This window comes from Magnolia sinica, chromosome 10 (genome assembly GCF_029962835.1).
Source record: "Magnolia sinica isolate HGM2019 chromosome 10, MsV1, whole genome shotgun sequence".
Taxonomy (NCBI): Eukaryota; Viridiplantae; Streptophyta; class Magnoliopsida; order Magnoliales; family Magnoliaceae; genus Magnolia; species Magnolia sinica.
The window spans coordinates 21455429-21470001 of NC_080582.1; the positions used below are offsets into that span (position 1 = coordinate 21455429).

Here is a 14573-nt window from a genome sequence, read left to right on the forward strand (position 1 = left end):
GGAAGGTCTTGTGCAACCAATGAAGTGCTTAGCGAAATGCATCATCCAGACTGATATTTGGACCTTCTATCATAATCAATATGAAAGCAAGCCTAGAATCTATTTTTCCACAGTATTTACATTAAAACAGTATTCTTCCGGGTTATTTTCTTTTGATAGTCTTTCTTTCAAGAATATTTTCTCACCCGAAATGTTACCAAATGGTACCCTAAAGCTGTCTATTACAATTACATTTACAGTTTTTGAACTTCCTATGAGAGGATTGAGTCATATCTGGTGGGGCAGACCAAACGTTACATGTTTACTTAATGGGTCTCATTTTCTGGCTCGAACTTCATCCACCACGGCACCACCCATTAAGCGTGGCCCGCACCTGGCTAAGAAGCTGGCCAGGCCTACTAGGCCACAGGCTGACCTGTCCTATTGCCAGGTGTACTAGAGTTTTTTATCTAAACAATGACCATGCTTGCGCCAAATTGAAGTTTTTAATACCTTAGGATGAATGGAGATGCATACTGCAGGCATACAGCTGAAAATAAATATTCGTCATGGCATTTTGCTGCATGCATTGATTATTCATGGAGTAGCAAATATTCAACTACATGATGCATTTGTTATGTTTGGTTGCTTCTCTCTGGTCAAATTTTAAGTACTGACAATTTCCAAAGCTTCACCTTTGTGAATAATATGCCATCCCATCAATGGGTTCTTTACTGTCTTTGCAGTGTTCATCTGAGAGTGCTGAAAAACACAAGGAATTGATTGGGTGCAGAGTAAAAATTTGGTGGCCATTGGATAAGAAGTAAGTTCTTGTTTTGTGTTTAGTGTTTCTGGATGAGCTTGTAGTATATAATAAAGGATGCGACTGTGGAAATGCAAATAGAAAACTAAAAAGTGGAAACCAGCTCTTCAAGTTCAGGGTTAGGCACAAATGTGGTATGTGATATATAGACAAAAGAGACCCATAGGATTTTATCTCTATCAAACGATGTGTTAAATGTCTTGTAGGAGTAGAACTTTGTAAGAATTAATATATTACATATGCATCAGTCACTATAGCCACAGACCTTTGTTGGCCTCTAGAAAACTTCTCTTCCTGGTCTGCCCTCCATTTCATGAATAATACTACTGGGAGTCAAATGACATAGTATAGTTTCACAAAGGCGATGGATCATTAACCTTGTCCCTGAATCTTTCATTTAGGTTCCAAGATGGCCTTGGAGTTTGATGAGCCATAGAAGATTATAATACAGATTAATTGTAGATAGAAAATTTGACTGTCCATGTTTTGTTCATGGCATTAAAAAATGATCATGTAACATTGTTATGTAATGGTAATGGTGGAGCCTGTTACACAATACGGGGCTGTAACGCCCATTCTGAAAAAAAGGTCAGTACTTTTTTGGGCCAATATGGGAGCATAATGGGTCAATATGGACCTCAAGGATACAGGGCTAATACAATTTCTTCCTTTAAAAAAACTTTTGGACTGCCATTACCGTTATTGAATACCTTGGTCTTGTCATAAATTATAGTTCACTGTGGTCATAAAATTCCAGGTTGTTTAAGTTGAGCTGCCTGATGTTCATGGTTCTTTCTTTCATGCTTGGTTGTTTTCTTCTTCTTTTTGTGATCATTAACTGAAAAAAAAATATATACATACTAGTGTACAAAAGATACATTAGGGTAGAGGAAACAAAGCTGCAACACAAGGCAACCTCTCTGGACACCTTAGCAAGGTGTGACTGTGTGAGCAATGTCCTTGTTCTTTCTCAACATAAGGCAAAGATATGCATTCTTCGCGAAAACATTTCATAAACTCTTTCACTGTAAACAATTGTTACCTTGACTTGAACTATAGTGATTTAGTCCACTGATTATGTTCTATGAATTTCCTTACACAATCAAAGATGTAAAAGCTTCCCAACAAAATTATAATCCATTTCCGTGAGTCTGTATTGCCACATGATTTAGGACTTTCTGACATCATGGTGGCAACAAAGTTCGGATTTCTGGATGCTAATCAGACATTTAGAAGTGGGCTTGTTTGCTGCTGTATACATAGTAAATAATGCCATTATTGACAGGTTTTATGAAGGCATGGTTCAATCTTATGACCCGACAAAGAATAAACATGTGGTAAGATGCAAAACTTCTCTAGAAGTCTTATATATCTATGGTGTCTTCTGCATCTAAGACTCATTTCTGATTATTGATATTTTATTGAAGATATTGTACGATGACGGAGATGTGGAAGTTCTCCAGTTAGCTAAGGAGCGGTGGGAGGTTGTCAGTAATGGTTATACGCCTAGGAAGGTATGGATTGTATTTTATAATTTTATAATTCTTTTGTAATTTTCATTTTACAACAAGTTGAAGCTATGAAAACATGTATGAGGTTTTAATACAGTGTATAATGTGTTCAACCTGTTTACAGCAACAAAAATCACCAAGCATTTCTCCATCTCAAGTGACGTAAGTAGCATTCCCAGAACCTTCTTTGGGTGTGGATTTTATTTTCTTGATTTTGTCAGTGGGAAGTCACTTTGGAGAGACTAGGATCTGTATTATGGTGGGTCGGATGACCTGAATCACAGATAACACAATGGATAGCACAAGAATCTTGAATATGTCTGCTTTAACTTGACAAACATGTGGGATGTTCTGTTGATGCCCTCGTTTTGATAGTGAACAGACTGATTTACAGGATTTTTTTTATTTTATTTTATTTTTTATTTTTTTTATTTTTTAAAGTAAATGGAAATTGCTGTTGGATGGATTTTCTGAGTGTAGCACCTGAGGTGCCAATGGGAAATGTTAAACACATCCAGAATGCTTCTATGTCCGCTCCAAATCACAGGTGATATATGTTTTGGAATATTACAAACAGCCAAACATTTCTCAGTTGGATTTTGGCGTCAGCCTATATATCAGATTTGGGAACTGGCCAACTGGAAATTCCAGATGCAGCCGTAGTTCTGCAGTCTTACTTGTTCTTGATCCATGGCATAAAGATCAGATCATTTCTCGTCTAACCATAGATGACCTACCTAAACTGAATGGTTTTGGCAGTGCCATTTCCAACACACATCTCATCTATATTTTTATTCTGCAGATCACCAGAACAGAAAAAGGGTAAAAGGCCACAAGGCAGCTCAAGACAAAATAAGAATTCCATTAAGAAGTAAGCAAAATCTTTCATTGTTGGTTTCTTTGTATCTTGCATATATTTTGCCTAGTGATTTTTGGAATGCGTGATTTTTATTTTTTTTTCATTTCTAGATTCAGAAGGAAAACTCCAAAGAAAAGTAAAGAGCACATCCATGTTGGAATATCAGAAAGCAACATTGATGCTGATTCCAGTGACACTGAGAGCAGAGATGCCTCTCACTCATCAAATTTCCACACTCAAACTGTTCCCAAAGTTGATGATGATAACTTAGGTGAGCCTTCCTCTCTGACTTGGCCATTGCCATGTTAATATCAACAACCATGTCTTATTCATGTTGGATGGGGCAAAAAAACCAATAATGTTCAAGCCTTTGATCATATCTGCTTGTGAGCTGTTTTACCATTATCTATAGTCTGAGTTGAATTGCCCACATGCGCTCCTTAGTCCTTACTTTATGCCTTCAACCCTTGTTGATTTTGGAGAAAAGCAAAGAGAGAAAAAAAGGGCAAAAAAGGAGAAAAACATGAGAGAGAGAATGGGATGCTCTAGAGCCCCACATGTCCCACCACTTGTTTTATTATATTAGGGCTTTCACTTAAAATGTGAAATATCAAGAATACCCTCAATAGTTAAAAAGCACTACCAAAGAGCCAAAGGCTCATGTACACATGCCTCCAATACATAAAGACTGAACCCAATCAAGATGACCACACATGTGATCCCGTCATAAGTGTGTGTTCATTCTAACAACCCTTGTCCATGAAGTTCCACTATATACGCATTAGGATCTAATCGTTTGACAATTTTATAGGGTCCCATACTATGGGCTTATAACTTTTTAACGGTTCCACTCTGGCCTCATGCGAGTCATTACATAATCACCTACTTGGAACTCCCTAAATCTGCAATGTGAGTCAGCAGATCCTTTGTATTTTTCATTACTTATGTTTATCCGTTTTCTAATCTCAGCATGTAAGTCATGAATGCGACATGCAAATGTATCTACAGACTTCGAAGGCCTATGGGACAAGGACATGGGTGTGAGATCGATAGGCTTCCTCGGTTTGTAACCTTGATCAACTTCGAAAGGACTCATGCCTATGGACCTATTAACTGATGAGTTGTAAGCGAACTTGGCAATAGGAAGGACAACATCCTAAGTCCTGATGTGGTCACCCATGAGGCAGCTCAATCGATTCCCTAGACTCCTATTGACCACCTCAGTTTGACCGTCGGTCTAAGCATGGTATGCCAATGAGAACTGGAGTCTCGCGCCTATTATGTGCCAAAGTGTCTTCAAAAAATAATTCATGAACCTAACATCCTTGTTAGACACAATGGTTTTGGGCAAACCATGCAAATGGACTACCTCCCCAAAGAATAACTTCGCAATGTCAGAGGCATCCGATGTCTTGAAACATGGAAGAAAGTAGGCCATTTTAGAGAAACAGTTCACTACGCCAAAGATGGAATCATGCTTCTTGGTAGTCTTGGGAAGTCCAAGTACAAAGTCCATGCTAATGTCTTGCCAAAGCGTGTGTGGCACCGGCAAAGGTGTATATAACCTTGTGTTCTGCTTCTTCTGCTTTGCCAAATGACAAGTACTACATTGCCCAATAATTTTAGCTACGTCTCACTTGAGACTTGGCCAATACAATCGATCTTCCACAAGGGCAATGGTCTTGTCACAACCAAAGTGACCTGCTACTCCTCCAGCATGAAGCTCCCAAACAAGACAATCCCGAAGATAGGTGCAGGGAATGCAGAGTTTGTCATCTTTAAATAACAATTTATCATTCAGGACAAATCCTTTGTCATTCCTCGACGGGTCAACCAAGAGCGATGCATGTACTTTCTCAAAATCTGGGCAAGTAAGGTATTCATCTCTAAGTTGCTCAAACCCAATAACCTCTATGCTCATGGACTGTAGAAGCGTCACTCTACGAGTAAGGGTATCCACAGGTTTGTTTTTGACCCTGGCCTTGTGTTTCAAAACGAATGAGTATTCCTAAAGAAATTCAACCCACTTAGCATGCCTTGGGTTCAGCTTCTTTTAGGGGCTAAGATAACACAAGGCCTCGTGATAAGAAAACAAGATATTCTTGTGGCAGCAGATAATGTCGTCAATGTCTCAAGGACTGGACTACCGCATAGAATTCCTTGTCATAGGTAGAGTACCGTTGCTTTGCCTCATTCAACTTCTCACTAAAGTAAGCAATGTGGTGCCCTTCTTGACTAAGCACTCCACCTATACCTATATCAGCTGCATCACACGCAACTTCAAAGACTTTAGAAAAGTTTGGAAGGCCCATGACAGGAGCTTTGCTCATCTTGCCCTTTATCTCCTTGAATGCTCTTGAGGCTGCTTTAGTTCATGCGAACTCTACTTTTTTATGCAATCGGTAATGAGAGCCATGATGGAACTAAACTTTCTAATGAATTGCCTATAGAAAGTTGCTAAGCTGTAAAAGCTCCGCACCTCATGAATATTGCGCGATTCAGGCCACTCTACTATGACCCTGACCTTCTCAGGGTCCGCTCCTATGCCCTTAGATGATACTGTGAACCCTAAGAAAATAACGTTTTCTGACATAAATGTGCACTTCTTAAGGTTAGCATAAAGCTTTTTAGTTCCGAGGACCCAGCAAACTTGTCTCGGATGGTGGAGATGTTGTTCCTTTAATGTGCTATAGATAAGAATGCCATCGAAGTACACAACAAGGAACTTACCCATATAGGGTCTCAACACCTGGATCATCACTCTCATAGATGTGCTCTGGGCATTAATCAAGCCAAAGGGCATGAGTAATTACTCGTACAACCCATCTTTTATCTTGAAGGTTGTCTTCCATTCATCTCCTGGGCGTCTACGTATTTGGTGATACCCGCTCTTGAGGTCAATCTTTGAAAAGATGGTGGCACCTGCCATCATGTCTAGCATATCATCAAGACGTTGTATGGGAAATCGGTACTTGACTGTGATCTTATTGATGGCTCTACTATCCACACACACGTGCCACGTGCCATCTTTCTTAGGCGTAAGAAGCGCTGGAACGACACAAACTCAAACTCTCTTGAATGAAACCCTTCCTAAGGAGCTCATCTACTCGCTTCTTCAACTCCACATGCTTTGTAGGGTTTATTTAATAATGATGAAGGTTTGGTAGGGTCACCCCGGGGACAAGATCAATGGCATGTTGAATGTTCCTCATGGGTGGAAGCTCATCCGGTAAGTCCTTTGGGAATGCATTGTGAAACTCGTCCAGAATCGGATTCACCTCAGGGGTCCCCCTACACTGACCTCGGGTGTAACTTCCCTAGCCGCAAGGGCGTAAACCATCAAATCCACCTCAGTCTCTCACTTAAACTCCTTGGCGTTTATGACATGGAGAGATTTAGGTTGGAACTTCCTCGTATCCCTTAGATTATTCGACTTCTTCTCTGCATTGCTTTTTTGGTGGGGAGAGGAACTAAAGTGATCTTCTTGCCCTGATGCATGAATGAACACACATTCAAATGGCTATATATCGTCACATCGCGGTCAAATAACCAACGCCTATCCAAAATGATGTATACAACATCCATGGGCAGGACGTCACACCACAACAAGTCTATATAGGACTGAAAATGAACAGTCACAAGACATCACTAGGTGACGGGGATGAAAGATGCGTCAACCCAAGAAACTCTAAAAGGCTGAGAGTGAGGTTTGGGTTTTAAACCCAAACAGGATAATGTGTTAATGGAGACCACATTTGTACAGTCGCCACTATTGATGATCACCTTGCAATTCTTTTCTCCACATTTAGCATAGGTGTAGAAAATCATAGTCTGGCGCCAGTCATCAGTTTCCTTTACATGGCCAAGGAAATGGGCAATTATTACAAATTGCTTCACCCGTCTCCTGACAATAACTGCATTTTAGCGCCGATTCCCATGTTTGGATTATTGGCAGTAAAATCGCGATTATGGCATTTGCATTACTTTAATGTCAAATCATCATGAAAATATACTGTTGTTGTTGTTTGGATAGGAGATTTTCATGGTAATGCCATGAAAAATTGAAGTGGTTACAAATTCATTTACATGGCTCGTAAATGCATATGCATTTGACCAGTGATTCTGATTTTTCGTTTGGCAATGGTAAAATCATAATGATGACACACTTCCTTTACATTATTGGGTAATTGGTGAAACAAATGGGCTCTTAGCATTTGTCTTAACATTCTGTTTCTATTGGTAGAACAAGTGGTTATCTGATCTTCTTTTGGACAGCACAAAAGACTGTAGTCACATTGGGCAGATCATGCAGGATTCTCATATCATAAAAAGGTCCAAAAGTGGACCCTGCTGCAGGCTGTTGAAGACCTCGACCAGATTAAGGGTCCCATTTTGACTGTGGGGCCCATGATCCAACTGAACGGCCAAGAGAATGGACCTCTTAGATGTGGGATCCACAAGTCCAATCAGTTACTTCTCTAGGGTTTCTACACAAACTGTATACCGTAAAACAAGGTTCTGTAAAATTGTACAGCATTGTGTGCAATAAAACAAGGTTTTGTACTGTCTGGTTGTGTATGCACAAGAATTTTTTATAATTTGAGGTGGACTTCTGAAATATTTAGGTCAAGTTCTTTTGTTGCTTTTATTACAAGTAGTTTAGGCTAGTTTGAATTAAATAAAGCAATTTACTATGAACTAATAGGGTTTATAAGTTTCTTCTTTTGTATACAAAAGGGTTACATATAGCCATAAATATGGATCTAAAGAGTCATGATATGTTGATATTTAATTTATATTATTTGTTTTCATTGGGAAGGGTGCATTCTTCTTGTTCTTGTTCTAGTGGATTTTCTACTAGGAGGGTGTAGTCTTCCACAGTCCCATCTGTCCCTAATTTCAGGTCTGCTCACCATTTCTAATTTCTCAAAACTAGAATACTGCTGGTAATTATATTCCACTGTCCAGTATTGGGGAGTTTCTCGGACCTTGTGGCATATAAAGATGAACATTGCAAGCTCAATTTGGTATATGTCCAATCAAATAGGTTCAGTTTTCCTCTTTCTTTCCCCCATTTGTGGATTTCTTCTTTTCCACCATTTTCCAACACAAATCAACATTAGTTGCATTTCAGGTCAGGAACCTGAAAAACGACAGAATATTACTTCTGGATGGAAGATATCCTGCTTGCCCCTCCTTTGCAAGGGGCATCCAAAATGAGCTCATGAACATACTGAATCCTACGATTCTCTTTATATAAGAGATCGAAACTTATCTATGAAAACCTTTGTAGGGAAGGAGATCTTATTTTTCCATCAGTTCTCAAGTTTTGCTCTTTCATTTCCAGAGAATTCTGAACAGAAACAAGCATCCCACTCGGAAGGCACAGAGAAGTCAGAAGACCCAAAAGACCTAAAAGAATCAGATGAAGAAGAGAAATCAGATTCTCCCAATGCAGGGCCCGGTGGGGATTCCGAGGACGAGCCCCTTGTAATCCCTCTTGCCTTATTTTCATGAACAGAATCTCCAAACATGATATAGTTCCACTCTAAATTCCATTTTGTTTCTTTTAATGCAGAGCATGTGGAAGCTACGGGCAGTAAAAGTAGCCTAAAGCCTGAGGTTGGCCTTCTCTTTGAGGACCCATGGATGGATTTCAGCCATGTGGTACGGTCTAGTTGGGCTTTTCAATATGATTGCTGATGGTAAGTGATGAATGTTGATGCTCACACAGATGGTAGTAAATGATAGTGCCACAATTGCCAGGATAGGGAAGCGGGTCATTGTGTACCATGTAACATAGTTGTTTAACAAACCATCTGCATGTTGCCATATCTCCAGTAGAAATAAAAAGTTCAGAGTGCTTTTCTCCCTCTTGCGCCTTTTGCGAGAGTTCAAAGGCGCCCACTGACATGTTGCTTCAGAAAATACAATGAGATTTGAGAGGAAAGGAGCTAGTAGAGAAGGTAGATGATTCCATTTATGAACCATACAAACTCTGGTGCATGACCTATCCCATCCCTCCAGTTGGTGCACATGCCATTGATCGATGGGTTGTATGATGTAAAGTTGCTGTCAGATTGACATCTTACCCTTACAGCAGTTGGTCTTTAGAAAAGGCCTTGGACCTAAGTGTTGAGGTCTTTTCAATGGTTTGATTTTTGGGCTGCATGCCATGGAACAGTCAGTAGATTTATTGATGGTCCATATCAATGTGTATGTGGTTGTATTGTAGAAATAGTTTATATACTTGACTTCAGATGTGTAGTTTATGCATTATAATTAGTACAACGGATCCTCCTCTTTTTTTTTTTTTTCCCACTTGTATTATCCTTTCTTTACTTTTCTTTTTTCCTTCATGTTATGTTATTGATCCAATTCAATCATCTGTCTCCTTGAAATAGAAAATGAACACATTATGTTTCTTGCTGCTGTTGTTGCATCTTTTTGAACCATTAAGTTCTATTGATGCAAAATCTCAAAACTATGTGAAGACGCTATATATGGGGGATTAGTTGCCCTGGACAAGAATAACACCTGGAGATGGTGTGCTTGGGTGAAGGAAATTGCCATTTTTGGTTTTTGGTAGTTTTGCACTCTCATTGCCGGTCCCAAGCCTGGATAAAGGAGGGTGATCATGTCATGTTGGCAACCAGTGTAATGATTTAGCCACTACATTTCGAATGATTTAACCGAGAATATGGTTTGTGATAGAGTGGAATGATAGAACATGATTAGTGTAGCCAACCCCGATTAATTAGGATAAGGCTTAGATGATGGTGTTGGTGTAAATGAATTTACAAGACCGAATATAGAAGTGATGCTGCTATTCAAAAGTTATGGGACTACATTGGCTGTAAAAAGAATTTTTAGTTAGACTTATGGTATTGACTACTCGGAAACTCTCTTCAACTACCAAGCTGAGCTTTGTACATCTACAACTTTTAGTTGTCGCTAGGGCTGTACACGAGCCAAGCTAGCTCAAAAAGCTTGCTCAGCTTGGCTTGATCTAACTCGGCTTGAACGATGACTCGAGGTCAACAGAAATCCACATTACACACCTTATCTTCCTTCAACAGTTTCCGTTTATGGAGTTCCATCATGCCCCTCTCGCTCATATATATATATATATATATATATATATATATATATATATATATATATATATATATATATATATATATATATAGGGAAAAGGTACTATGCGCTCGACCTCACGAGTCCGTCCCATGAAGTCGAGCTGTGTAGGCCCCATTGTGATGCGTTTCGAACATCTACCCCATCAGTTAGATGCACCATTCCATCGTGGGCCTAGGTCTCAAAAATCAACTCAATCCGTGACTTGTGTGGGCCACACAACATATAAAAGTGGGGAGGGGCCGTGCACCATTAAAACATTCATAATCATTTTTTGGGCCCACTGAGATGCGGTTTGCAAATCCAGCCCATCCATTATGTGTTTCCCACTTGGATGAGGGTTCAGACCAAGTTTCAGCAGCATTCAAAACTCAGGTGGGCCCCACCAAGTGCTTTTATATGTTTTAACGATGTCTTCACATGATTTTAGATGGTATGGCCCACTTGAGTTCCGTATACGGCTGATTTTTGGGATATCCCATAATTTAGAGGGGACCCATCAAATGCAGTGTTGATGGTCGACACGCATCACGGTGGGGCCCACAGAGCACATAGTACCTTTTCCCATATATATATATATATATATAGGAAAAGGTTTTAAAAGTTAACTTAAAACCTACCCTACCTCTCTTACTCTTTTCCTTCCTTACCCAACCCACCGCACCCGAGTTCCTCTCTCTCTCTCTCTCTCTCTCTCTCCGCCACTCGCCCGAGCTCGACTTAGTGTTTGCCTAGCTCGTCTCAGTTGTATGACCTGCACTCGCTTGAGCTCTCTCTCAGCACCAACAACAAGGTACCTCTATGGCTTTATCTAATATTATACATATTATTAATTGAATATTTGATTTGGAAGTTGGGTTGGGTGCGGGTTGGGTTAGTTGAGTCGGGTGGCTGGGTTGAGTTGGGTGCGGGTTGGGAGCAGGCTCCACTTGACTTGACGTAAGCTCGCCTCGATTCGAAAGGTTTGGCAAACAAGCCAAGTTCCAATGGTAAGCTTGAGCTCGGGGAGAGCACGGATGAATCAAGCCAAGCTCGGCCCACCTAGACTCGACTCGGCTCGATGTACAACCCTAGTCATTGCTAATCATTGATGGCCTTTTAATCAGTTAGATTTATTTATTTATTTTTCTTTTAAATAACTTTTTTACGAGGGGATCTAAATGATGAGCCAATACGAGGCTTTCATCAAGACATCCTTGAAAGGGGGAGCATATGTGGTTTGTAAGCTGAGGAAGACAATGTATGGTTTTAAACAATCACCCGGAGAGCCTTATCGGAGAAACCAAGTTCAATTGTTTGGCATTTCAATACATGCGTTGATAATTTAGAATGAAATGGGGATGTGCCTTTGGAGATGCGCCGTGTACCAATGAAACTAAAGGGGATATTTAATAGTATTTGTTATAAGACCAGCCATGCTTTATGGGGAAAGGATTTTGGGCGGTTGGGGAACAACATGTTCATGGGTTTGTGTACCCCTTGTGGTGAAATCCCACTGTGGTGTGAGTGCATGTGTTAAAAAAAATGTTCATAAGATGGGCATAGCTGAAATGATATTGAGGTGGATGAGTGGAAATACAATGATGGATAGAATTAGAAGTGAATGCAAGTAAGGGAACTTGGGAGTAGCACCAATGGGCAATGAGTTATGTTACTTGATGTTAACACCCATTCTGAGTTAAGCTTGACTCTGGGAGCCTATTAAAGACATTAGTTGGTAGATACTTAAAAGACATGAAGTTTACAATTCACGAATTAATTGAGGAGTTATTTGGCAATCAATGAGCCATCTCTGTTGTGTTTAGCCTCGAGTTCCATTATAAAACAAATCACATGGAATTAGATTGTCATTTTGTCAAAGAGAAATTTCAGGCAAAACGGATTACTTTTCCATTTGTGAGAAGGGACGATCGATTGTCAGGTTCTTTTACAAAGAAGCATAGATTCCATGGGCTATCATGCAAGTTGGGCACCGTTGATATTTCTCCTCCAACATGAAGAGCCTTCTTTATTGTGTGTAAATCTGCTTGTTGAACATGAATGAAACTATACCTCGTGTCTCTCGTTTTCTCACGTTATATAGCGATCTTCCTCAAAGAGTAGCCATCAGCGGCAGACTCAATCTGCGAACGAGCTTAGCGGCTAGATGACTACACTCCCTTCACATGCAGGGTGCCTAGACGTTATAAAATCTATCTTGTTCTTGGACTGGACCTTGGTTTGTTCCTTGGGTTCGGCAAAATAAAAATATATATGCCTTTCAACTTCCACTGAGGTGTCAAAAGGATCCACAATATCAGCCCCAGACCTACCTACTAGTTATTTTACACTCTGGCAGAGTATGACACTTGATAAGCAGGCACACAGGAATTGTGCATGTGGCATAAATTAAAACCAACTAATATACATTTTGTTGTTGAAATAGGACCATCCCATATTTTTTTTCCTTACTAAGCGTTCAAGAAATGTCCACCAATCTGATGGTCAAAACAAAAAAGCTTAATTCTCAGTTCATGATACGTCTAAAGTGGGCCCATGATATGAATTGCTTAGTTATTTCTAAGTATCTGCATATCATCCTTCACATGTTGCTAGAGTATCAATGTATCTTTTTTTGGGATCATCCCATATAACCAGTCTTTATGGTGAAATTGAGTCCATGATAGGTACTTCGAACTAATTGCATTTGGAGGCTCATAGGCAGAGGCATTCAAGTGTCCAAAACTAACACTTATCAATGGCTGTTTGTAATGGAACAGCCTTTGGATGGACCCTTGGCCTCACTGTAATTGTTTTTTTTTGGAATGAAATAAATACAAATTATAAACATCTCTGCTCTCATTTAACACACGAATTGGAAGGTTTTCTCTGCTGGTAAGATTAGGCCCCGTTTGGACGCACCCTCAAAGGGTCATTTTAAGCCAAACCCCATTTGATCCTCCACTTGTAAGAATAGGCAATAAAAATCCCCCTCTCCAACCAACAAAGTTGGTAAACACTAACGGGCCCTTTGGATGCACCTCCGAAAGGGGTTCCCAAAGGAGGTTTCTAAAGAATATTAGAGATGAAAGAGATTGTGTGTGTATCACAGTTGTAGGAGAGGGCAGAGGAGTTTGAAATCCATCAAAACTCCTCTCCCTCATGAACTTGACAATCCTAATTCATCTTGACTACTGTGTATCACAGTTGTAGCACTCCACCCTTTACATGAATTTCTTAATGTCTCACAACTTAGTGGGGCCTACTGGTATAGCCGATCACATTATTCAACCCTTGGGATAATCTAGACTGTTGATTAGTAAGGCCCACCTTATAGAATTCTTATAGAAAGGAGAAGGAAAAGTTGTCTTTTTATAGATAAGTGTTACACATGAATATACAATTACAATCTTGATGTAAAACTAATTACATGGCTGGAGGAGAGAAAATCTCTTGACATGATGGAAGCAATCACTATTTTAGGAATGGGCTGATGTCGAGATAAGCATGCATGGCTGGCTTTATCTTTCAACACACGTGTGATTGTTATCTTGGTTGACATGCCTCCGCAAGATCAACGGTGGTGGCACGACGTTGAGCTTGGACTTCAGTTTCATGAATCTAGCACTGCACATTCCTTTAGTGAAGATGTCAGTAATTTTGTCCTTAAAAGCAACATATTTAACCAGTAGATATCGTAAATTGGCTTTTTAGTTAATAAAAAGATAATCGACTTCAACATGCTTGGTGCAGGCATGAAAAAGGGGATTGGCTGCAACATGAAGAGCACTGATAATCTGATATTATCGCACCAAATCATAGGAGAATTCCAAAGAAAATGGTAAGATCTTTGAGAAGACCTTGAATCCATGAAAGCTCTGCACTTTTTGTGGATGAGCGAGCCATGGTGGGTTTTTTCTTGGCGCTCCAAGAAATAATATTATCTCCAATCCGTGTCAGAAAATGCTGATAACTGAAATGAGTTAGATCGAAGATGTTGGCCATGATCGGGAGGTCCTAAGGTAACGTCGGATCCGCTTAACAGTAAGCCAATGATCGAAGGTGGGAGCATACATGAATTGGCAGAGCTCATTCACAGTGAAGGAGATGTCGGGTATAGTCAACGTTAAATATTGAAGAGCTCCTGCCACACTTCGATAAGTGGTAACATTAGAGAAGGGTTCACCCGAGTGTGTCGAGATAACTTATTGCACACAACTGTTGGAGAATGAAGAGGTTTCTAGCCCTCCATCTTGGCTCGACGAGGCAAATCAAAAGATCTTTT

General features: G+C 40.0%; 1 protein-coding gene across 7 annotated transcripts in view; it reads left to right on the top strand.

The window, feature by feature from the left end:
• Nucleotides 1–9487, top strand: part of LOC131258148 (sister chromatid cohesion protein PDS5 homolog A-like) — a 60896-nt gene extending 51409 nt beyond the window's left edge. For 2 of the 7 annotated variants that reach the window (XM_058259254.1, XM_058259255.1), the window contains exons 26-34: nt 726–802; nt 2088–2139; nt 2230–2316; nt 2438–2475; nt 3116–3184; nt 3283–3443; nt 7992–8075; nt 8520–8662; nt 8751–9487. In XM_058259254.1, the coding sequence (XP_058115237.1) occupies nt 726–802; nt 2088–2139; nt 2230–2316; nt 2438–2475; nt 3116–3184; nt 3283–3443; nt 7992–8075; nt 8520–8662; nt 8751–8786 (747 nt within the window). In that variant the 3' untranslated portion in view covers nt 8787–9487. Of the gene's footprint in view, nt 1–725; nt 803–2087; nt 2140–2229; nt 2318–2437; nt 2476–3115; nt 3185–3282; nt 3444–7447; nt 7740–7991; nt 8076–8465; nt 8663–8750 lie in introns of those variants that run through there. The other 5 variants (XM_058259256.1, XM_058259257.1, XM_058259258.1 and 2 more) reach the window with 5 other exon arrangements.
• Nucleotides 9488–14573: the final 5086 nt, after the last annotated feature.